This window comes from Diprion similis, chromosome 3 (genome assembly GCF_021155765.1).
Source record: "Diprion similis isolate iyDipSimi1 chromosome 3, iyDipSimi1.1, whole genome shotgun sequence".
NCBI lineage: Eukaryota > Metazoa > Arthropoda > Insecta > Hymenoptera > Diprionidae > Diprion > Diprion similis.
In genome coordinates this window covers 2,715,945-2,741,028 of record NC_060107.1, presented here as the reverse complement: position 1 = coordinate 2,741,028, position 25,084 = coordinate 2,715,945, and the positions used below count along the sequence as shown (strand labels likewise).

Genomic DNA, 25,084 nt, shown 5'->3' with positions numbered 1-25,084 from the left:
GCGTCTTGACAAATTCGCATTTCTCGTCCGGTAGCTAGTTCGTGCAAATATCTGGGAATCACGTGTCACAGAGTAATTCCCATATCCCGAAACTGGAATCGCTCGTTCGATCGCTTATTTCCCGCCATCTTATATTACAGCGTTCGCAAAGTGTTCCAGTTTATCCCTACAAACGCCGCGTTTCCGCTGTTACGAATTTTCGTGATGTATTATATATATAGGTATAAAAGACTTTCGTGCGGCTGATTAATGTCCCGGTAATTCGCGGAGCTCAACTTGAATAAAATACACGTTAAGCTGATGAATTATCGCGCGACTCTCGCCTCATCCCGTTTCCGCCTTTAATTTTTCGCCAACTAAATTCGTTATTTAACGCCATAATCGCCCAAGATCCGAAAATGTCTATTTTTCGCTTCGTAAATTCGCAATTCACGTGACGTGCGGTTTTTCTTCTTTTAAAAACAACAAGGCTTTAGACTGGCCATCAGCCAGCCCACGAACCTCCCGTTCTCACACTGAAAAAGATTAATAATATCCAATTCGAACTTCGAACTACAAGTTCACATTCATGATTGACGATTTTAAAACCCTCGAATACCATTTCACATAAAAATTTGACGATTTTTTGTTTTTTAATTTTTTTTCTCCTCACGGTATAATTTTATAGACAAAAAAAAATAAGTTTCGGAAAGTTTCAGTTCAAAATTTGAATTTTGAAAGGTCGCTCATAATTTTTTTTCAATTTTTTGGTGCATTTCTTTAGATCTTTTCGAGCAACCTTTTAATATTCATATTAAAATTTTATAAATTTTTTTTCTGTAATTCAGTAAGAAAGAATCGATAACAATACACCACGACATGAATTAAAAATCAAACAAAATACTGAAAATATAATTTTTTTAATTTAATTTTTTGACGATTTTTGACATTTTAAAAATTGTGGAGCGACCTCTTAAAAATTTTTTTTTGAGCTGTCCTTTGGAGTGGACATTTGAAACATCAAAAACTAACATTTTCTCACACGAGACTCAAAAAAATAAAAAATAGTCGGTTTTTTTGCGCCACCCTAGTGGACATCTATTGATAACTGAACTTTTTATAACTTCCTTTTTCTTTTATGAAAACAGAGAAACGAGAAATTTAAAATAAGGGCCTCAATAAGATATGAAGAGAGAACAAAAAAAAAAAAAAAAAAAAAAAAATGATCAAACTCCCAACGATCAACAATCGCGCATTTCCCAGCTCATTGTTAGACGGTCTGCTTCCGCAGCCGGCATGCGTGGACGGAAAACGCATCGGTGATTCAGGCGGAATGGAGATTAACTCGGGCCCCCGCATCAGTAGGACATCTATAACGCAGAGTCGAATCATTTATGCAGCGGTTGCAGAGCCGCCGAGCAATCGAGTCCGTTGAATTCTGTTAATTGCGCTGCAGCCGCGATTGGCGGAAATCCAACGTGTTTTGGGTCCGTTTGTCTGCTGCGGATTGAACCGGTTGAATACCGATCATTAACACGTTTCGGATTATCTTGTATTCTATAATTCAATGGTACAGTCGGCAGCAGGATTTTCCAAAAAAGTTTCCGTCGACGGGACGCAACGCACTGCTCGAATAAGGCTTAGTGCCTACAGACTGTGACGATAATCAACCGTTAATTGCAACTCCGGTAATTCCGTTCGAACGACGGCCGCAAAGCCGGCTACAAATGCATTATTAAACGTGATTAGAGAGAGAGAGCGAGGAACGAGAAAAAAGAGAGAAAGTTTTACGGAAAGACTTTTAGTCGCGTAATTTATTATGAGAACGTATACACTGAGAAAAGATTTTGTTTACTGTTAACAAACGTATATTTGGATATGGCGAAATGAGTGTTTTTTTATTATTATCAAAGGAGCTCGTAGAATTCTTATGGAAATTGGATAAATTTTTAGTATGTAGTGTAGTACATATATTCTCGAACCGAAAAACTGTCATGGACACAAGTCCCAAAAATCAGCAGTTTCCGAGATACAGATTCCGGAAAAAAGGAATCCAGATTTTTTGATATCTATGGATTTCGTAATTTTCGTGAATTATAAAGCTACAAGGGGACTGGAAATCAAATAAATCACTGAAAAAACTGCACGGTTAATTCTCAAAGATAGGCAAAAAGCTGCGATTGATTCCATCGATGCATCGATTCCATTCGTCAACTCGCTGGTTTACCGGAAGGAGGTGCAGCGTCAGATTTCACCCGAAGAACGAGACCCTCCGAGTCTCGCGATAATCGACTTGCCCTGTTTTTCATGCGTCTGCGGAGTCTCTGCGAATCGGCTGTGCAGTTATTGAGTGATATATTTGATTTCGAGTCCCTCTAGAAGCTTAGTAGTTCGTAAAAATCGCGTGATCCAGAGACATAAGGATTCTACGGGGTCCTTATAGTTGAGGCAAATACAGATCGACAAAAATTTGTTAACAGTTAACAAGTCATGTTTGACTGGACTAAAATTTGATAATAATAATATCGAAACATTTATTATATTATATCCGAATATACGTTTGTTAACAGTGAATAAACTCTTTTCTCAGTATATAGCCCACGTGTCGGAAAAATGCGCGTTAATTTTAGCCACTCGTCATCACGTGCTTCGCTGAAAATTCATTTTTCAGTATATTTGTTAAAACTCATGATGTACATATAGATACGTTATAACAGTATGAACTCGACGTTTCGGACCCTCGTATTAACGATGTTGAAATTTGTGAATTTTACCTCGAATTTAATGTTCAGGTAATGCAATTAGTCGGCCAGAGAGAGAGAGAGAGAGAGGGAGAGGGAGAGAGAGTCGGAAAGTTGTGGGCAGAAAAACGGGAAAATAAAATTGAGAAAAGGAAATTGAATGTTAAATCAGTTTCATTCAATTCTCGATCCTCGCAGGCATGTAATAAATTAATCCGAGAATTGTGTTGCAAAGCTGTACAAACTTTAGCCAAATTGAAAGGTCGAATATCACAAAGAGGTAAATTCAATCTGTGGTAGCAGCAGCAGTAGCCAAGGCAGGGATAGAAAAAGATAGACATAGAATGAGAGAGAGAGAGAGAGAGAGAGATATAGAGAGAACAAGGTAATTTTCTTTTTATAGGTAGCAGAATGAGAAACCGCTCGCTCATTTAGATTAGACGAGATTCTCGATGGCACTGTAGAGGCGTCTTTGCGAAGTTATTTCATCGCAATTCTTCGTCTGGGAAAACATTGTTAGTAATTTAATTAAGATCTGGGCAGAAGGAGAAGACGAGTAGTAAGAAGGAGAAGCTGGGGGTGTGTAGCTTATAGCTAGCCTCCAGAGCTATATAACAAACTACCCAACTACCATCTGAACCTTGGTATACATGCCCACCCAACGTTACCGTGGGAAATTGTTTGCAGGAAATAAACTTTTCTTATTCGAGAGCTAGCTGGAAAAGATGTAATGCAAACAAGCAACGCCGCGCGCCGCGCCCAGAGACGCTCAGAAATATCTCCTTTCGTCTTCTTCGCTCGGTTACTCGTCGCTCGAGAAATGCTGTCCTCGCTTTTTCCCGTTGGCGGTATTATTAATTAATTTAAAAAAAAATAAAAAAGAAAAAAAAACGGAAACGAGAATTAAGAGGAATAACATACCGCGTCAATTTTCCCTCTACTTTTCCGTACTCTGTGTATCATGTTATAATACTTGAAGCCGGGATCGCGATGAACTTAACGGAACGGAACGGAAAGGCACGAAACTTAAAACAAAACGCACTCATGACTACTGTCATTTCAAGACACCCGCGTCATCGCTTCTTTTTTGAAAATCCTGCTTCACTACGGCCATACCGTTCTAGTTCCGTTCCGTTTCGTTCCCCTCGGCTCCAGTCCGTTCCGTTCCGTTCCGTTCTGTCCCATTCCATTCCATTCCATTCCATTCCATTCTATTTCCATTCCATTCCATTCATTTCCATTCCATTCCATTCCATTCCTTTCCGTTCCGGTCCGTTCCGTTCCGTTCCGTTCCGTTCCGTTCCGTTCCGTTCCGTTCCACCGTTCCGTTCCGTTCCCCCGTTCCGTTCCGCCGTTCGGTTAGGTTCATTATGATCCCGGCTTAGGTCGAAGAGCCGTTGACGAATCTTGTAACGTATTTCAATTTGTCATGGAAGTTGTAGGGGTTGTTTATGCATTCTATTAGATGAGTATAAATTGAAACTAAATGTTCTCGAGCAGTTCTTTTGAAAGAACTTTTTTCAAATCTAAGCCCAAGGCAATAGAGTACCTATAAGACGAGGAAATACGTTGTGAAAATGAGTCGATTTAGTTTCAGGGACCTAACTAAGATGATGACGGCGAGGAGGAGGAGTATATCTGGTAGAAAGTTGAGGAAAGGAAAAACTAAGGAGAAGAGAAAATGGGAGAGAGAGAAAAACACACACAGTGTAATGATAATATTCGTTCGGATTCTCGGCCATTGTCGACCGTTCGTTTTATTCCTTGGTAGACAATAGAGCGTAGGAAAATCAGCGGAAGAAACATTCCTTTCACATTTCAGCCAAAGTTTAACCCCCGCCCTCTTTCACCTTCCACCCACTCTACAGTAATCAACGCACCTCATCCCCGCCTTCATCATCATCATCTTGGTCTTCTTCTTCTTCTTCTATTAGTGCTTCAGTCTCGAGAGCAAAAGCATCAGGGTGACAAATGTCAAAGGTCCAGATTTGTTAGAATTTTTTTCATCGAAAATAAAAAACGTCGTGAATAGAGGAACGAGGAAGTGAACCTGAGTGAAAGGGAAGGAGAGACGGAGAGCTGGGAAAACAACTTTTGATAGCTATAAAAGACGAACTTGACAGGCACTCCGAAATTCAGAGGGAAATTAAAACTTGGAGTAAGCTTTAGGATTATAACCAAGGAAGGGAGGGAGGGTGAAAATTATCCATGAAACGAGCGAGGAATCAAGCCGAAGAAAATCTCTAATTTTCCACTGAAATTCCGTCGATCAGCGGTTGTGAAAGCCTGTTTTACCGACGGAACAACCACCCGCTGTAGAATTTCTTGAGGTTAGGACCTGGGATTCTGTGCTCCGTGTTGCGGTCTGGATCACCCAGTCTGTATTCAAGGTTAGCGAAAATCACACGCTCGAAACTAATTTCCCAAACTGGCTATTAAAACGCGATACTGTCGTCGAAGCTGTTTCGCCACCCGGTATATAAACATTAATATTCATTGAGTACTCAGACTAGGTAGAAACTTCTGGCAGTCAAGGTTTAATAATAAATTACTGTGCAATCCTTTGTCGGCGGAGAATTTCCCAGCGCCAATCGACTTTCATGCCCGAGGATTATAATCAGTGCAGAATAATTGCACATCCGGTGTTTAGTCTCGTTGGTTTGATTACCATTTTTGAATTTCCAACGTTGAGACAAAAAATTCGACTACATGAATGGAATTGGAACTAATTATTTAATGACCTTGGAATGGTCGGTTCAAATCCTGCTTTGGTGGTTCGTGAATGAGCTTGCAAATTCAACCCTAAACATCGAAACACGTTACTTTAAATACCGATTTAAGATGCGCAAGGTCAAAGTCGATCGTCAAAAAAAGCGTTTCCTCTTCCATTGGTCTGGGGTAAATTCTCCGACCCGTGTTTAATGGAAGGGTTAAATTCCCACGAAATTGGGAGCACTGTTTCCAAGATTCGTGGTCCGGTAACGTATCATTGAAGGGTGAGGAATGTATATTCGTGAAAAAATGTCTCTTCTCGACAGGGGCAAGTCGTCGGGAGGGTCGCTAACGATCCACCGCCAACCCCCACAGTAGAAACGGGCAAAGGACATGAACCTACTCTCCGAATCGTCGTCGCGTCGCGTTGCGTTGTAAATTGTGTTTCTGGTGCAGAGACAGGCCTGCCACGAGGATCTTTGAGGACAAACAGAGAGACACATAGACAGAGGGGGTGGAAAGGAGGGTGGAGGGTGGAGGACTCGAGTGTGTTTTGTTGTAGGGCTCGTTTGCTTTGCACGGGCCATCGAACGCGCAGAAAAGCTGCTGCTGGGCGACGACGTTGGGAGAGATAGTGAGTGACAAAGAGAGAGAAAGAGAGAGATAGAGAGAGATGTGATTGTGCTTGCGTCGTTATCTAACAATAAGCGTCGCCTCCGCACAACAATGATTTCCCCCCAAACTGACCGACACTGGTGTCCCCTCTGGTTTCAGGTGAAGAGGAGCTCCACCCGACGCCATGTTGGAACCCAGATCCGAGGCGGATGGTCGCCTCGCCCCGCGATGAGGACCTTCGAGGCTCGGGGGTGGTAAAGGCTGATTCTCAACTCAGCTGCAAGATGAGACCTGTAATTCAGCTTCACGAGGTCCTGATCCTGATTCTTGGGCTCCTGTTGGTCGGCCGCACGCCGGAGTCCCTGGCCCTGGACCTCGGTGAGCACCTCAACTAACTATATAACTTTTAGCCCGTGACCGGAGATTTTTGAGCCAGATACCAGGGCGCTTTTCTTCGTCACGTGACGACGTGCAATTACCGGTATTTTACCGCGAGGATACGGCGAGCCGAGTCCTTTGTGTCCTGCACACGTCGACGAGCTACCGTCGGCACTCGTCGGCATTGTGTTTACCTACATTCAGCAAATGAAACGTCAACCGCACGATGAATTAACAATTCTGTCTTAACGCGGTCGTTTAACTGAGAAACAGACAAGTGGGCCACCCTTCTCGGGATTCCACCCCTACACATCTTCGCCTGTGGGCGTAAACCCCTACGCGTCACACCACGAAACCTTTTTTTTTTTCTTCTTTTTTTTTTCCACATCTTCTACACGAGTTTCGTCGCAAGAGAGTTAATTAACCGGAGCGAGTCACGCGGCGAAACTGCCAACCGACGGAGGAATCCTCTTGTAACCAACTAAACGCGTTTTTCCATCTCTCGTCGTCACGTCACACCCGGAGCGATGTTTAGTCGAAATGACTATTTTTCAACTACGTACTTATTACCAGCGATACATGTACTGTGAATAAAAAAAATGTCCCGGTAGGTTGACTAAAATTTTTTACTTGATTTAACCATTTTTTAATGTATCACTAACAAGTAGAAGAAAAAAAAAGTACAAAATGCTAATTGAATGTTGATATGACAATTCACACCAGAACTACCGATGTAAACTGTAACATTGAGTAGGAATTTCAAAATCAAATTCTAAAACCCGTCATTTTTACTGGTCTGGTAAAAGTTGTAGTGTTTAATGTTAAAATTACAATAATTAGTGTCATATTAATAAATAACGCAAATAAAAAGTGAACCTGCTGACACGTTACGTTAAATAAAAATTTTCTAACACCCCAGTCACCGAAATGTGAACTATTTTCATTTGACCTATAGTCAAACACCCGACATTCCATCTCATTGTCAGCTCATCGGCTGACTTCTAGACTTATTGTATGGTAATACGAACCCTTGGACGACCTTTGACGGACGATATCTAATCGCGCGATGATTCGAACAAGCAAAATTCATTCCTCGCTATTTCCATCCCCAAACAAGCAGTCGTAACACAACGTTTCCATCAGAAGCTTGTAATCGTCGATGAACAGTTTCTATTGCATCTGGTACCTATAACCGTATGATTAAATTTCGGTAAGCTGAGTCAATTAACACTGCAGGGTTTCAGTAGGTATACCCGAATGGTGAACCGTTGTAGAAGCACGTAGCAGGGTTGAAATCAATAACACACGGGGTACAGGAGGAACGAACGAATAACCAACAGCAGTAGGGAACGCAAACGGTGCGGGAATGACGAATTGCTAACGTCGTTCTCCAGCCGGGAAAGGACGCGCATACGTCACCAATGAATAGTTTAACACGGAAACAGAGGCGCACCTGCATCCCGAGGTGGAAAAGGAGGAGAACGATGATAAAAAAAAAAAAAAAGGAAGCAAGCAATAAAAAAACTCGCAGCACCCCCCCTTCGCTGATGAATTTTTCAATCGAACGGACGCGCTTCGCATTGCTCATTCCGCCGTTTGTCTCACCTAGCTTCGACGGTTCTCAGGGGAAACACGTGCACGCATCTCCCTTTCCTTCCACCCCTTAGTACCTGGGGGTTGTAACTTGTCCACACACACATACACACATACACACATGTTACAAGGATGCGGGAACGACGGAACGCGATGGACTGCCGCATGGGTACCGGAAGTTGGACTACGTAATGCTTTCCAACCGTTCCTCCTGGACCGAAACATTCCCAGTCACCCTGTTCCTCCTCCACACCCTTCTTGCCGCCGCCTCCCCCTCCCCCTCCCCCACCCCCACCCCCATTGCTATCCTCGTTTCGCTGCAGGACAGGATTCGTTCTGCTCCGACTAATCCCGGGACCACGGTTGCATTCTGCAGTTTTGAAACTTCCCCCCCCCCCCTGCAGCTAGCCAGCGAGCCAGTCAGCCATTGTATAGCGAGTCGGTAACTTGAGTGCACTGCACCTCCGCATCCCACCGCTGCCACCAATTTATCACACGGCCTGAACGCTAAGAGAAATTACCGTCCGGGCAATTTTTATAACTTTGTTCGTTCTTTTTTTGTTGGTTGGTTGTTTTTTTTTTTTTTTTTTTTTCGTTTTTCTTGTTGCCGCCACTTTATCGTCAATTTTTAGTCCTCCTTTTACCATATTTTCTACTTCCCTATCTTACTCTCTCTCTTTCTCTCACTATCTTTTTATTCCTGAAAGAGAAATGGGAAATAATTAGTAATTTGGATAAATTTTCGTTCTTTAGGCTTATTATAATCCATGGATAAATACTATACCTATATATCTTCTCAAAATTATTTAAATCGTATAGCTGCTTGAACGATGTCAGAAAATGACTGACATTTAATTGTATATCCACTGTTGGAAATTATAACGTTTTTCACATTACGAACAATCATACGTTATTATAGCAATTCTTATAACAATTTCGATGCAGTACGGTACGGTGTTCTGGAAAAACTTGTCAATTTCTCCGACTAATTCCTTTTTTTTTTTTTTTTTTGTTACAGGGCAATGCACCGCCGCGCTGGGGATGGAAAATGGGGAAATCCCGGACGACGACATCACGGCGAGTTCCATGTACGATCCAAGCCTCGGACCGAAGCACGCGAGGTGAGAGGAAAAATAAATAAAAATATTTATTTGCAACTTTTTTTCGGTCTTTTGGACAAATCGCACCGTTTCTGACGATCCATCGTATTCGCTGGGGTTCTCAACCCCTTTCTATGTATATCCGAATGTTTACCGATCGTGTAAACCGCTAGTGAAGCTCGTTTGGAGGCCCGCCGGATGGCGGATATTTGCAACCAACCTGGTTTCGGTTGAAACGGTCGCGGGAACCGAAGGCAACTGTATAAGCAACAACAAAGGAAACAAGACAAACAAGAAGAGGGGGTGGGTCATTACGGTCCAAACTACAAGATACACACGGAGAGCTCGAGTAGCCTTATATCTCCACCCCCTCCCCTCCCCTTACCTTCCCTTCCATCCCCTTCCCATCCACCTCCACCTCCACCCCCGCCCATCACGGTGTGTATAGCTGAAGCCGAGAAGGACTGCCCTACAAATTACCCCCAATTTTGTGTAAATTCCCGAAGCTCGCCTCAGCATAATACCTGTATTAGGCAAGCGGGGGCCGAGCTCTTACCGGCAATAAATCTGTATTAAAGCAGTATTTTGCCAAACGGTGAAAGCTCCCGGGCGTTAACGGCTCCGAGACAGGCACGAGGTACGAAATTTTTCAGCCCAATCACTGAACCGTAATACCGCATCTTCGCAACTTTTTTTTTTTTTTTTTTTATATGCATAGGTATACTCGGTAACTAGATATTGCGTATAGATTATTAATTGACGAATTTAGTAACGGTCACAATTTCAAATTACTATGGTTAATACTCGTCGCGATTGGTAGTCCATGGTTGCCACACACCTGGGGAAATATTTCAGGGAAAACATGGAAATGTCAGGATATTTTTAATTTACTCGTGGAATAAAACTGAAATTATCAGTTTAATATCGTGGGAATTAGAAATGATTTTTTTAGGTAGGACAGGTTTACCTTTTTTTGTTTTGTTTTGTTAAGTTTTATTATTGTTTTTTTATTTTAATATTTATATTCAATCTAGATGCAGAGTTGATAAACTGATCGATTTAGGTTTTTCGGTAACTTTCTGGAACGGAGGGAAATATCGGGAAACACTGGGTGTTAGGTTCTGGAAAACCTGGAAATGTCGTCGAAAAACCTTCGAGAAATTATTTTACTTAAACAATTAACACGGTTCTGTAGAATGTGTTTAAAAAAAAAAAAAGTTTTTACTATTAATTAATCGTTCATTCGTGTATGGAAATTGCGGAAAAACGAGATCCACCGAAGTTACATTACTTGCAAAGGAGGATTTTTTCCTTTTCTTTTTTTTTTTTTTTTTTTGGATTCTTAACCAAGCACCACAAATCCGAGCAAGATGTGAAAAATCGGTAATGCTGATCGTAAGACATAACCTCGGTCCCTTTTTTACCGACGAAACCCAAACATGCGTGCTCGACAACTTGCATGTGGGGGGATATAGAAAGTGAAAGCTTGCACTTTGAGAAAGTTTCCCTTCTTCCCTTTTTTTTTTTTTTTTTCATTTCGTCCCTAACGCCCCCTTTTCATCGTCTACTTATTTTCTAGGGCACACCGACTGAAATCGAATTTTCGACCATGCAGTGACTAAGGATAGATAGACAAAAAGATAGGGGTAAAAAGCGGGGTAGGTGAAGAAAAAAAAAAAAAAATGAAACAAAAAAAAAAAAGGCAAGAAAGAAAGAAAGAAATAAACGACCGATCGGGTGAACGATAACCGATCTTGATTCCCGTAAATTCTTGGGACCAATTCCTCAGCCATCGAGGTTATATATACCGTAGCACGTTCATCTCTGTGCACGAGAAGGGGTGGATTCTAGATATCTACCCATGGCCGAGTCCGCGTGCAGCAAGGGATGGCAAAAACTACGTTTCTCGTCGCGTTTCCGGTGTAGCATATATACATCAATATATATATATATATATATATATATATATATAGATCTGCCCACCTAAAAGGTACACCCACACACACATGGGTACATAGATCCATGGATACGTGTCCACCACCTATCCAGACGGACGATCCGCAGGGCTCCTCGAGACAAATCGAGGCCTTTATCAAGGCAGCCATATAATACCGGCATTGGTAAGAATCGAAGCCCAGTGACGTGTGAGCATTACTCAGGTGTTGCCTGGGGGGAGGGGTTGGAAAAAAGGTGGTAGTAGTCGTCGTCGACTTATACCTTGTAGGTAGGTACCTATGCTTACCTTATGCCTTAGGTATACCCTATAGGTATATTGCTGCATGGCGGCGAATTCGATGGATGAAATCGGAACCTGCGTCTGCTACCACGCCACGCCACGCCACGCCACGCGATGCCACGCCACGTAGCACGTATCGTATGGCTTTCACCGCTGCGACAAATGGTCGCCAACCCTCCCTCACCTTCATGGTGGTGTCAGGTCGTGGGGATGAAGCGAAACCCCGAGCGTGTATCTGTACTATCTTCTCCACCTACACGTGCTTCCGTCTCCTATCCGTCCTACATATGTACTATATACCTACCAATATATGTATTAAGTACATACCTATGTAACGTGTTATATATATATATATATATATATATATATATATATATGTGTGTGTGTGTGTGGGCGGTACGCAGATGCGGCGTGTGTCCCATTTGTAACTATCCACATACGTAAACGTGTCGTTGCTGCCTCGTATCGTATCGGCAACGGTTTCCGCCACTTCCTGTACAGCTCCCCTATTTTTGGGTGGGTGGGTGGGGGGGGGGGGGGGGGGGATGAAGAGATGTGCACGTGGTAGTGGTGGTGCTGGTGGTGGTGGTTGGGTCACATGATTTACGGGCGAATCCTTCGCCTGGCGCATCAACGCAAATAACGCGATGGGGATACACACATTGATGCGCGAGGGTATAGAATCTGTACAAGGGGGTTGAAGGGGGGGGGAGGGGGGGGGGAGGGGGCTTGATATTGTGTCGCGGAACCTCGAGAGGCTAACTCCTGTATGTTATACCTAACTGCCTGCCACACCAGATACTCGGCGTGCGACGAAGGTTTTGGCATAAATCTCAAACGCGATGAAACGAAGGAACGAACCAACGAACGACGATATTTAAGCGTCGTACATATACGTTCTTTTCATAAGAATGATAAAGAAGCAAAAGAAAAAAAAAGGAAAAAAAAAAAATTTCGCGCATTTCCTAACCTATATCGCCTCCCCCTTTCTTCCACCCCTTCTACCCCTTTCACCCTTGCATCCCTATGTGCATTTTGCTACAGCCTACTTGTGTATAGATATAATAGGACTATTCAACGGGCACGCGAAGAAGTAAAGCAGAAGCCTGTGCAAGGGGGTGGGGGAGGTGGAGGTGGAGGAGACGACACCCTGACACAGGTCTGAATTGGAAGAGGCATTACTTCGCCCCGTCGTCACCACCCTCGTTCTGACAAATCCTTCTCGCTTTGCTGCTCGAATCACAGCGTGAAATTAAAATACCTACGACGAAGCTGACGTGACTTCACAACGCTTGTCAACTTCCTCTTCCACGCTGCACTATCGAAGCACATATATATATATTGGAGCCTTATTTTTTACTCATATATAGTTTTATAGATTTAATTATTCTTTGAGCTTGTTTTACGTTTTCGTTTTATTATACATTTCTTCTTTTTTCTTTTTTTTTGTGTTTTTTTTTTTTTTTCAGGAAGTCCACGAAAGCTTACGGAAAACCTTTGGATTGTAACTTCTGGTAGAACCGAAGATATTTGAGAGAGAGGGAGAGAGAGAAAAACAGAAAAAAGCAAAGAAGAGAAATAAATAAATAAAAATAAATGGATAGGGAGAGAGGGAGAGAGAGAGGGAGAAACCCGCGACGAATTCGAAGAGACTCTTGCGGCGAAATTGTATGGTTACTCGGTGCGAGACGCAGTAGAATCAGCTGGGTTAGTTCTGACTTAGTGGTGGAGAAACTGGGCCACGTCAGTCGAAAACTTTCAGGCAGATAGTGAGGAACTCTCAGACAGACCGCATCCACTATCTATAATCTATATCGGCTTTTCCGGAACACCGGGAAAAACTCCCAACGAACACCATGAACGCGCTGACTAATTCACGAAATTGCGTTGCCTCGTGAGGTTTTTTTTTTTTTTTTTTCAATTTCCTCCCTCCCCCCCTTCTTTTCTGGTTTTTTGTTTTTTCTTTTTGATTTTTTACAAACGTCGAGTATCCCGTCTTGTTATTATGATCTGTGAAAAAAAAAAAAAATAACTGTATTTTCGTTAGATTCGTATCAAAGAACAAAATAATATTTTAAAAAACCGTTTTCAAGGAACACATCTCTCTCTCTTGATCTCTCTCTCTCTCTTTTGGCCACGCATCGATCTGATTCGAAAAATTCCCGGATGACGAGAGGTTGACGAAAGTCACGAGAAGCGACGTTTGAAATGCTTTTATCCACTCGCTCGTCGTTAAGCGTATCCTCGTGTATTTGTACACACACACACACGCACACACACACTCCAATGCCCTTTCTCTCAAATGCCGTTTGAAGAATTCGTCAGGCTGACTGCTGCACGACCTCCACCCCCCCCCCCCCCCCCCCCCCCGCCCCGCCGCCAACCTTTTACCGACGATCTTGTCTTCTACAGATTGTCTGTCTCAGGCTACGTGATGTATAATTCTCCTCGAGAATCCCTTTGGCTTTTTGTTTATTTGTTTGTTTGTTTTTTTTTTCTTTCTCTTTTCTTTTTTCAATTATTCTTTTCTTTCATCCTCTTTCGCTTATAGTCGAAATCTGAAATAAAGAGAAAACAAACAGAAATACAATATTCCGCAAAAAATGCGGGGGGGGGGGGGGGGAGGAAAATTCGAGGTTTGACGTAACAAAAAACAGAAAAAATAAATAAATAAATAAATAAATAAGCGACGAAAGAAAAAGGAATGAAAAAAAAGTTGAACGCAACAAATTGATAAGTAAAAGAGAGAAAACGTACTAGCCACGGGTAAACTTTGGGGGTGTAAAAAATCGGCAACGCGGGGGACTTGAGGCAGGAATTTTTACGGGTCATTTAGCTGATGGCATATTCGACACCGCGCATTCCTGCCAGGCATATTCAATAATACCGGACGACGACCAGCCGCTGCAGGACCTCGAGATAGCCGGGGTGTCACACCCTCGTGAGCCCTGGCCAAATGTAGTTGGCGAATTGCGGAGGGGTGGGAGGGGCCAAGTGGCGACATGCTGATCCTTGTCCGATACACGAAATTATCGGTCAACGTTGAAAAGCGCCCCTTGAGGATGTTGAAGGTTCGGCGGACGAAGGGTGGAATTTTCATATTAATCTGCCCGAAAGCGAACCGTTAAAATTATTTCTAGGAAATTTCCAGAATTTATAGGGTGAAGAAAATTTGTTGTTTTCTTTCTTTTTCTTTTCGGTGTGATTATCTGCATAGGAATAAAAGAAAATTAATTGCCTGAAATAAAATCTGGGAGGGGGGGGGGGGATGAAAAAAATAAAACAATTTCTATACAAGAAATAGAATCGATGGTGAAAAAGTAATTAAAAACTACACGAAAGTGTGTAAAAAAGACAAGTTTTCTTTTCAAAAACTATGATCGTGTTTCAAATATCCTTAAAAAAAAAAAAGAGAAATTTTTAAATTTATTTTAAACAGGGGTAGATATTTTCTAAGAAAATCGTGGCATAATTTTTTTTTTTTTTTTCTTTTTTGCCACATCCGCCACGCAAGAGAGGGAGGAAAGGGGTCGAAATATTACTGAGGGGTATGAAACACCCCCGATCGATAAAGAATTCTACGTTTTTTCGCCACCCACCCCCTCGCATTCCCCCAGATGGTCCATACACGCGTACCACATCCCGGTATTCTTTCCCCTTCCTTCCTTCCTCTCCCAAGATTTCTCCGCTATCCGCACACCGGGAGCGGCGATGAGATTACCTTATTTTTTTGGAGATGAAGGGTGAGTTGGAGGGAGAGAGATCCGAGTGGATGAAAACCGCCGAGAGTGTGTATCTGCTCTGCGGGGGCCGGAAATATTTCCAAACTTTCGACCGAAGCTCGCAAATTTTATCAAGTTTGAGCCGAAAAATTTGCCACCCCTCAGAATCCTACCCCCTTATTATACTCCTCGCGACAATATCGGATCAAAAGTTTTCCGCATCTTCTGTGTAACACGCGGCTATGGGTGGTAATAGACTTCTCTGGTCCTCCTGCAACCCGGCATCGCGTCGTGCTGCTGCACGGGTAATACAGTCTTCTAACTTACCGGTAGAGGCATAAGTTTTCCGCTTCTTTTTTCACACAGTGCCGGAAAAATTTAGGGTTGTTCGGACATAATTGGAGGAATGTAGAGATGAGAAATTGAATTTTTTAACGGTTATTATTAATCGCTAATTAATACGTGTTAAGTAATTTTTTGAAAAATATCTGACCTGTAGTTTTTGGGTAATCAATTATTAAAAATTGGATAGATACGATATTTAGTCAACAGGTAATTTTGTGTAAAATGTACATTTTTTACAAAAATTTAACCACAATTGCTGAATCCAAAATTAAGTGGTAAAAAAGGTATTCCGATGTGTAGTTTTGGGAATATTTTATTTTCTAAATGATCGAAAATTTACATAAATATCATTCAGATATGTTAAAATATATCTGACTCGTGAAAACATGGTAACGTCGGATAAGGAACACTTTTTTTCTTTCATTTTTTTCTCTCTCGTTTCGTAAATTTATAAATGAAATTCAATTAAACACAAGCAATTTAACAAGAACGTAGTGTCTTGTGCGGAAAAATACTCGAGTCGAAAGACATTTATTTATTATTGTTTAATAAATAAATAATCAAATGAATCCGATTAGAAGTAATCTTAGGTAAAATATAAATGTGAGTTATTAATTTACATGTTCACATTTTTTATTTTAGTTGAACCACAAATCTAGATTTTATGATGACTTACGAGGTTCTTTCCGTATTATCTCAGCATAAAAATGTGCTTTATACGTGTATATAAAACAATACATATATATATATACAAATTTTGGAGGACTAGGGATTCAAATCGTGAGCATATTATTTGACTGAGGAAATGTTTCTTTTTTTCCTCCCCCCCAAGCCTCTCGCGTCTATTTTGTATTCTCGCGCCAAACTTCTACGGGGTCCGTGTCTCTCAGCTGCGGAAAATTCAGCCCTTTTCCACGTGTCCGTCACGTCGTGCCTGGAATTTCGATTCGCAAAATGGAATGTTGAATGAAAAATGCCCCGGAGTGCGTGAGAAAGAAAAAATATTTTTATACTTATATATAATACTGTATATATATATATATATATGTATATCGTACGTCCATAAGGAAAGTGCGCATCTTATGCGCGTGCGTCACGTCGTTTGAATTTTATTGGCCGACAGTTAGCGCCTGATTGAGCAGCCAACGCAACATCAATCGCGACTGTCAGAAAATATCCCCAGGAGCCCACAGCTAACGGTGGTCTCCTAGGGACATTTTCACACGGTATAAATACATACGCTTCACGTTTGTTTTAATCCAAACAAAACTACACTCGCTTCAAAGGCGACTTACTTTGACTATTACGACCGCAGAAAAAAATCATCTCGTTCAACAATTACAAGTTTTTTAAAAGAATTTTCATATTCTAAGAACAGTTATATTAGTTTCCGTAAAAAATTACGTTAAAAGCTCGTTTCGTTCGCATGTGACTCGAAACAGAAAAAAAGGTAAAAAGACCAAAAAAAAAAAAAAAAAAAACTCTGACCAAAAACAACGAGTTCTCGAAAAAATCACTAAATCAGGGTTATTCCGTGATGAAATGATCCTGCTGGAGGGGGGCGGGGGCGCAGACGCCTAATTAATAACCCTGTCTATATGCCTATTACACACCCGCTCCACCTGCCCTTTATATTTATAATCCTAACCTCCCCGATTCGCCTCCCCTCGCGTACCTATAATTTAACGCCAATTAATATCTCCGTTGCCTCTTCCCGCACTCTTTTCGTTATTACATAAGCGACGCGCCCTCTTCCTTGTCGTGCTCAGTAGCGGCACGCGATTTCCTCCGACAACCCTAAAATTGTAAGAATATTTTTAATTCAGAGGTATTCCAAATTTTAATATTATTCATTTATTTTTTCATTTATTTACTTTTTTTCTCATAATATTTTTAAATCGATATGTTGAGTGCATGTATTACCTAAGTACCTACCACGTACGTATCTGTTTAACAATTTCATTCTCTTGTTACGTTTTTCCCATAAAATATGTCGCGCGTTTTATCTCGCGCACATGCAGAAGACCCACAGGAGCAGAAAAACAGAAATTTACTGAAAAAAAACGAAAAAACAGAATTGAAATACCACCTACTCAACGTAAACGTTGCGTGATAATATATCGCGGACTACGTGTGTGTGTATAATGTGACAATAAAACATCTGGCGCCGCAGGGTGGGGGGGGGGGGGGGGGGGGGGGGGAGGAAAGAACCTAAACAGAATTAGTAATTAAAAATGAAGAGAGCAAAAAAAAAACGAAAACACAGTACCGCAAACGAGAAGCAAAACAAGACAATAAAAGAGAAAGAAAAAAAAAAAACAACTACAACAACAACACACACAGACACACATACAAAGCGGATAAAAAAGAAAAAAAGAAAGAATTTTTTTTTTAAACAAGTCGAAAGAGTCAGCAAAAAGCTTATCAAACGTGAGCGTGAACCGGGAGAGTTTGGGGTTGATATACGCGTGTCAGAGGTGGGATAGGGTGGAGGAACTGAGGAGGGCGAGATGGAAAGTGGCGTTATGTACCCACCCAGAATCTGTTGGAATAACGAGCTCGAGAGCAAAAGTACGACGGTCGGGTGGTGAAAAAAAGGGGAACATAAGGGGTGAAAAGGGGGTCTATACTTGTCCGTGGAAGTACATGTATAAATGTATATATACATATGTATATATGTACAGTATATAGTGTGTATGTATATTTATATATATACAATATACATGGTGTTACACCAACGCGATTGTCGCACGCCGGGCCGCTACGTAAGCAGAATTTCAAAGAGCGTTAAGATTTAACGGGTGAATAAAACACGTGTTGAATCCCGGGCACGGTTGTCGTCATCATCCTCCTCCTCTTGCCCGGCGTCTCTACACCCCCCCCCCCCGCCCCTCATTTTGCATATTAATTATCGCTGATCCATGTAAGCGGTGCTTACCCTCACCTCTCTCATCCAAATTGCCGCGATTAACGTTTCTGCGATTCACAATATGTCTAAGCTGGCCGATTTTTCGTTATAGAATGTTTTTTTGAGTCGAGGGGAAATGTTGGTGGTTTTTTTTATTTTATTTTTTTTTTTTTTATCTTCTTCAAATATCATTATGAATTTTTACATCTATATGTAATTTGTATTTGTAATCACATGCTAATTGAACGAGGAATATGTCATTGATCGTTTTATTTTAAACAGTCTGGTCTAGTAAAGAAATAAATGAGTTGAAATATTTAAATGAAACAAAAATTTTTGCAGTAGTTTTTAGTTCGAAATCAAATTTTATACATTTAGATGAAAAATTTCAGTTTATATACTTCTAACTTTTCGAGGAATGAAAATATTTATAATTCTTAAATCTGTTGAATTATTAAACTCAAATTCGGATCAAATTCTACCTTAAACGATTTACAGACTCGAATGGTGAAATTTTCAGAAACGTTCATTTGTATGCGGTAGAACACTTTTGAATTACACTGTTAAGAAATTGAAACCGAAACTCGTTCCCCCGGATTAATAGGAGTGAGAAAAAACGAGGCTTTTGTACAGCAAAAAATCACAAAAATTAGGAAGCAAGACAATTTCGAGTGTAATTGAACATCGAGCTTATCTAATAACAGGTATATAATATAATAATCTACCTGTCCATGGGGTTTAATGGGAACGAGTTATCCATTCGAATAGCCTAATTACTCGAGATATGTGATAACAGGGTAGTCAAGGAGATCTGGAACTTGAAATTAAAATAAGAGGCAAAAAAAAAATTAAGCATACAAAGCAGAGAAGAGGAAAAAAAATTAATGAATTTATACTCCTTGTATGGCAGAGCTCTGCGGCTGACTCCGCGTGACCCAAGAGACAGATAACGAAATACTTGGGTCCTTTGTTGAATACAAAATATACTTCACTCGGGGTTACAGTAGGTTGTATCTACAGGAAACTTGAAGAAGCAAGGAAGAAGCTTGCTCAGTCTGCTTCCGTAGCAATACACACAGATTCCTGTACCGAAATATTATCAACAATCCCAAGACACAAACCCTTTCAATAGAACATTTCAGATACAAACCTTTTTTCTAGATTATTCCACATTTTGAGAAGGTTTGTGTCTTGGGAGTGTTGGTAAGATGTCGGTACAGGAATCTTCATGCAGAACTGGTCTTGTAATGCTACCTGCTGAGCTCACTTGCCTAGTAATACTAAGCCAATTCTGAACGCAGATTCCTGTACCGACATCTTATCGACAGTCTGAAGACACAAACCTTTCCACAAGAATATTTCAGAGACAAACCTTTTTTCTAGATTATTTCAGATATTGAGAAGGTTTGTGTCTTGGGAGTGTCGGTAAATGTCGGTACAGGAATCTGTATGCAGAACTGGTCTTGTACTGCTACTTATACAAAATATACCTGATTCAGAGCTAAAGTACATTTTATCTAGAAGAGAACCGAAGCCGTGTGAAGCAAGGAGAAAGCTAGCAGGCGAATCGATACCCTAAGCCTTGATAGGTAACAGACAGGCCCTACAATACGGAGTGAGAGTGCGATTCCGCCGTTATTGACAATAATTCTACCCCATAACGGGCTTTGCGCCCGACACCAAGCACTTCGCCTGTATTTTGCTAATTCGGTAAGATCCAGATGTTATTTATTGCGCTCGCAGATATTACGCGAGGAAAATTAGCCTGAATTGTATATCGATAACCAATATTCGTTTCGTGCGTAAAAGCTGACACTTGAAAAAAGTTTTTGTACCTTTTAACCGCTCTTCGGTCTAAATCGAAAAATGGTAAAATCTTATCGCATTTTCTCCACCATCGATCCTATGATAATTTTCTAGTATTGCAGCACCTTAAGATCGATTAAAGTGTAACAAAAAGTGCAATTTATGCCTCAAAAATCGCCAGTAAAAAACAAAAAAACAGTAATAATTTAGGTTTTCTTCTAATTCATACGAGGGTCTTAATAATTATGCCAACTTACTTGTAAGATCGCGTTAAAAAAACCAAACAAACCTTAAAAAAATTGATCATAAAGTCCACCCTAATAAATATACTTCTCACTACTAATGAACTTCATTCCAATCTTAGGGTAATTACTCGACCAATTTCGATATTCGTAACAACGTAGGTACCAGCGAAAATATTTACCCTAAAGTAAAATTCCTCACAGTTATTTCTATATCGTGAAAGAGATAAATTAGCGACCTAATCCGCACGATTCAGCGTCGAAGTCAAGGTGAATTGTTGGGAGCAGGGTGTAAAGGAAAGTGCTATGGGGTGGATATCCTCTCGGCTATTCCAGGGGCGGATTGAAGGGGGGCTCCTGCAGCATGTGGTGGTAACGACGGTCGTCATTAGCAATGCTAATGCATCTTTCGAGTGATGAGGCGCGCGCCATCGCAGGTAATGCCTCCTCCACTTCTCCCCTGCAGGAAGCCAACTCACCCCCGTCTGATTCCGCTCGCCTATTATACATACGTAGGTATATCTGTACATACCTTACATGTATAGGTATAACCACTATTCCTCTTCGTTCTCGTTTCTTACTTACATACCTATATGTATAATACGTACCCTTTGCAAATCCGAGTGCATCCTCGGCCTGTCTGATTGGCTTTTCCATCAGAGCAACGATGTATATATACATATACTTGCCATGCGACAAACCAGATTTCATAAAGGAATTAGACATATATTATGTATGCGGGGCTTATTTTTTATGATATATGCATTTACTTTGTACAAAATATTTAACTGCGAGTAGTAGTAAATATTCTAGTTGGATTCGAAAAGTTTTTTTTACGTCAAATTTTGGAAATTTTTTGTCCACTTTTTTTTATGTTATTTATATTTTATATTTATTTATTTATTTATTTTTTCTTATTGATTTTTAAAACTGATACGAATCTTTCGATAAATTTCACAATCATATGAATTTAGATCCTGTAAAATCCGAAACGGAAAAGGAATGGAAAAAGAAGGAAATTGAGATCACGTTCCAAACCTGGGAGAGAAATTAAAAGAAATTATGAAACAAGTGTCTAATTAAAAATTAGCTTGTCGAGAGAGAGAGAGAGATAGATAGATAGATTAGTTTATTTTTCCACAACAATATTGGAAAATATAGATACAGACACAGAAGAGACAGCAACTTAACCAAAGATGAATGAAAAATTAAAAGAGAGAGAAAGAGAGAGAGAGAGAAAAGAGTGAGTATAAAGAGGTGAAATAAGACGCGTAACAATGAGTGTTAAATCCCCTATGAGTACTGATTTTATTACACCGATTGTGCAATTAAAGTGGTGCAGCCGCGAGGCAGCACGAGTGGGAAATTTTCGAAGGCTTTACGAAAATGGCCACGCGATTGAATCGTCGTTTGATCGTTAAATTAGACAAGGAAGGATTCTCAGAGTAAGAAGGTACATCTCGCGGTACAGCCAATTAGGCTTGATTGGAAGGTTGTCTTTAATTGCCATCCCAACTTCACTCTCGAATTTACTATACATACAATATACGCGGACATGGACCTGAATACATGCCTATATGCATGTACTACCTACCATATAATATTCAGGTTACATATTCTAAGGATCGAGAAGGGCCAAATTTTAGCAAAGGGGTGGTGGTGAAGGGGGAGGGGGGGTAGGTTGTTCAGTTTTTTTCCTCTTTTTTTCAACCTCTCTCAATCTTCTTTTTGGTTGTAAGATTTTCAACGGTCGTAAATTCTCCGACAAAAGGATAAGTAAAAAACGAAGGGTCTGATCGTAAAAACTGATATCCGAATGACCTGCAGTTTTTTATTTATTTCTTTTTTTTGTTTTTGACCGGGTTTATCTCTTTTATTCTAATGAAGTCCCACCCTTTTAATCCGTTACGTTTCTTTTTTTTTTTTTTTTTCTCCACGCCTCCTTCCTCCTCTCTCTGGCAGACGTGTCTGATCTGAACCTTGTCGGAAAAACATTGTTCTCGGGAAGAGAAAGAGAGAGAGTGAGAGAGAGTTCAAAAGAGAGCATTGATATAATGATCATACACGATACCTTTTTTGTCAGTTTGTTCAACATCCGCATATTATACATTGAACCAGGCTTTAAGCTTTAAAGCGAAATTTGTCGACCTAGAGAGAGACAGACAGAGAGTGAGAGGGGGGGGGGGGGGGGGGGGCGGAGGTGGAATGGACCATGCTCAGTCGGCTTTGAGCCAGAACGCTTAACGATATTGACGCGTTATCTGACCGCTTAGCTCAACCAGTCTAAGCAATATTGTGTCGGGTCAGCGAGCCACCGTTTATCGGAGCTCCGAGGACTCACGGATTGATAATTTGTGGATTGCTGAACTATCATAGACCGTCTCTCTTTCGCTGACAATCTTTAAGGCAGTTAATCGTTTCTTGACATCTATATTAGTAGCAATAAAAGACGGGTTTTAAGTACAGATTCCTGTACCGGCACTTACCGACGCTCCCAAGACACAAACGTTTTTACTAGGATATTTCAGTCGAGAACCTTTTTTACTAGAACATTTCAGACACAAACCTTTTTTTCTAGATTATTGTAAATTTTGACAAGGTTCGTGTCTTGGGGGTGTCGGTAATATGTCGGTACAGGAATCTGTATCCAGAACCGATCTTTTATCGCTACTTATATGATCACGATATAATCGTAGACTGACAATTTACACGTGCCGATAAAGGAAGAACGATTCATAACCGACTAGGTAATTCAATTCCCTGTATGCATAATGAAATTTTGTATAAACATATTATTGAAACTTGTAGCGAACTGTGTACAACGGCGATAAATCTTTAATAAATACCGAATTCACTGCACCCGGCTCGTTACGATGTTCATAATTGTTATAGTGCAGGGTGTGAAAACAGGGGTTCGGCTTTTCTTCCTGTACGTATATAATCCGCAATTAATTTCCTCCGTGCATCCACGGTGGTAAAATGTTCGCACTCATGGAAGCTGAGCAGTTTTTTAACGCCAATTCCAATTCCATATTTATACTGTTTGAACCTCCTCATATTTTTTACGAACTTGAAGTTAGTGACGCTGAAATAAAGGGGTGGAAAAAAATTTCTATCACCAGTATAATTTATGTCATGCTAAAACTGAAATCTGAAATTTTTTTTATCAAAATATTATTTCACGACACATCAACCTCACGAAGTCTTTTTTTCATAACGAATCCCTCGTTTGAGCTTTCAACGTGCTTTCAGACTGCGCCAGGACAAGGGTGGCGGCGCTTGGTGCCCCCGCAATATGGTGACCAAGGAGGGCAAGGAGTACCTGGAGATCAATCTCCACACCACCAGGGTTCTAACCTCGGCCCGAACTCAGGGAAGGTTCGGAAACGGTCAAGGAGTCGAATACACCGAAGAGTATTTCGTCGAGTATTGGCGCAATGGGTTCACCAAGTGGACGAGGTGGAGAAACCGGCGAGGAATGGACGTGAGTGAAATATAATATAACATTTACAGGAGACTCGTTTTATCACCCTCTTTCGCGGCCACGAATTGAAGAGGGAAAATTGAAAAAAAAAACCTTCAACTTCCATTTTTTTTTTCGTTTTTGAAAATTTTTTTTCGCCAATAAAATTTCGCGCAATGATTTGGCAGGTAGAAACTGTTTCCGGATTAATTATCTTGTCTTTTTTTTTTTACGCTGCCCCGAACGATTGATGGAATTTGATGAAAATTTTTTCTTTTTCTTTCTCAAATTAAATTTTGAATTACAGCTCGTTAATTTCACCGCATATTTTATCACACGGTATATAATGTATATAACACGTGCCGAGGGTTTATAAAAACAGGGTGAAAGCGAGAAGATTGATTTTGTTCAAGTGGGGGGAAAATACAGAGAGAGGAAGCGAGAGAGAAAAAAAATTACAATTTAGTGGGAAAATCGTCGCGGATTATTCATCATGGATCAGTTACGCAGAATTTAACTTAGACGGATGAATTCTCACAGCTATGTACAAAACTTAATTTATTATGAAAATGCTTTGTTTTTTCCGAAATTTTACCCCAAAAAAAATTCAAACGACTGATTGAAATTCTACTCTCAAGAAGCTGAAAATAAAGACAGAATCGAATCGAGTTTTATAAGACATGAAATGTCTACTTTACTGCGAAACGCTGACGCGATCCTTATACGTATTTATTAATAACTTTTACATCAAACGTCATTTAAAATTGGAAAAAAAAAAAAATTTCTCCCTCTACACTCTTCTTTATTTTTGTTCTGCACATATCCTGCCTGAATTTGCGAAAACAGATTTGTTTTAATGTCATTTCATCCGACTGAAGTTTGTCGTCCCCCCTCACATCCAACGAACCCCTTTGAACCGGGATAAAAATTACGGAGTCTGCACACCCAAGGGTAATAGAATTTCACCCTTCTTATTTTCGCTCTCTTTTCTCTCCTTCAATTTTTTTTTCTTCCTCTTTTTTTTTTTTTTTAATTTTTTTTCCATCATTTTCCTTTCCTCGCACGAACACCGTGAGGAGTTCTAGGATAGAAATTAAAAATTCCCAGTGATTAGTGGAGCTCCGCGATCGAGTTTCATGGCGCAGGTGTACGAGCAAGTTTCGCAGCTCTCAAGTCTCGGCCGAAACTTTTGCACACCGACTCGTATCGCTCCAAAGACGTTACGGGACTCGAAACTTTGTTCG

The 25,084-nt window shown here is 40.7% G+C and overlaps 1 protein-coding gene across 1 annotated transcript in view; it reads left to right on the top strand.

Moving 5' to 3' along the window:
• Positions 1-25,084, top strand: part of LOC124404405 (discoidin domain-containing receptor 2-like) — a 113,295-nt gene that overhangs the window by 51,781 nt on the left and 36,430 nt on the right. Inside the window, exons 2-4 of the mRNA XM_046878501.1 lie at positions 6,207-6,425; positions 9,037-9,139; positions 23,630-23,861. Coding sequence (XP_046734457.1) covers positions 6,257-6,425; positions 9,037-9,139; positions 23,630-23,861 — 504 coding nt within the window. The 5' untranslated portion in view covers positions 6,207-6,256. The remainder of the gene's footprint in view (positions 1-6,206; positions 6,426-9,036; positions 9,140-23,629; positions 23,862-25,084) is intronic.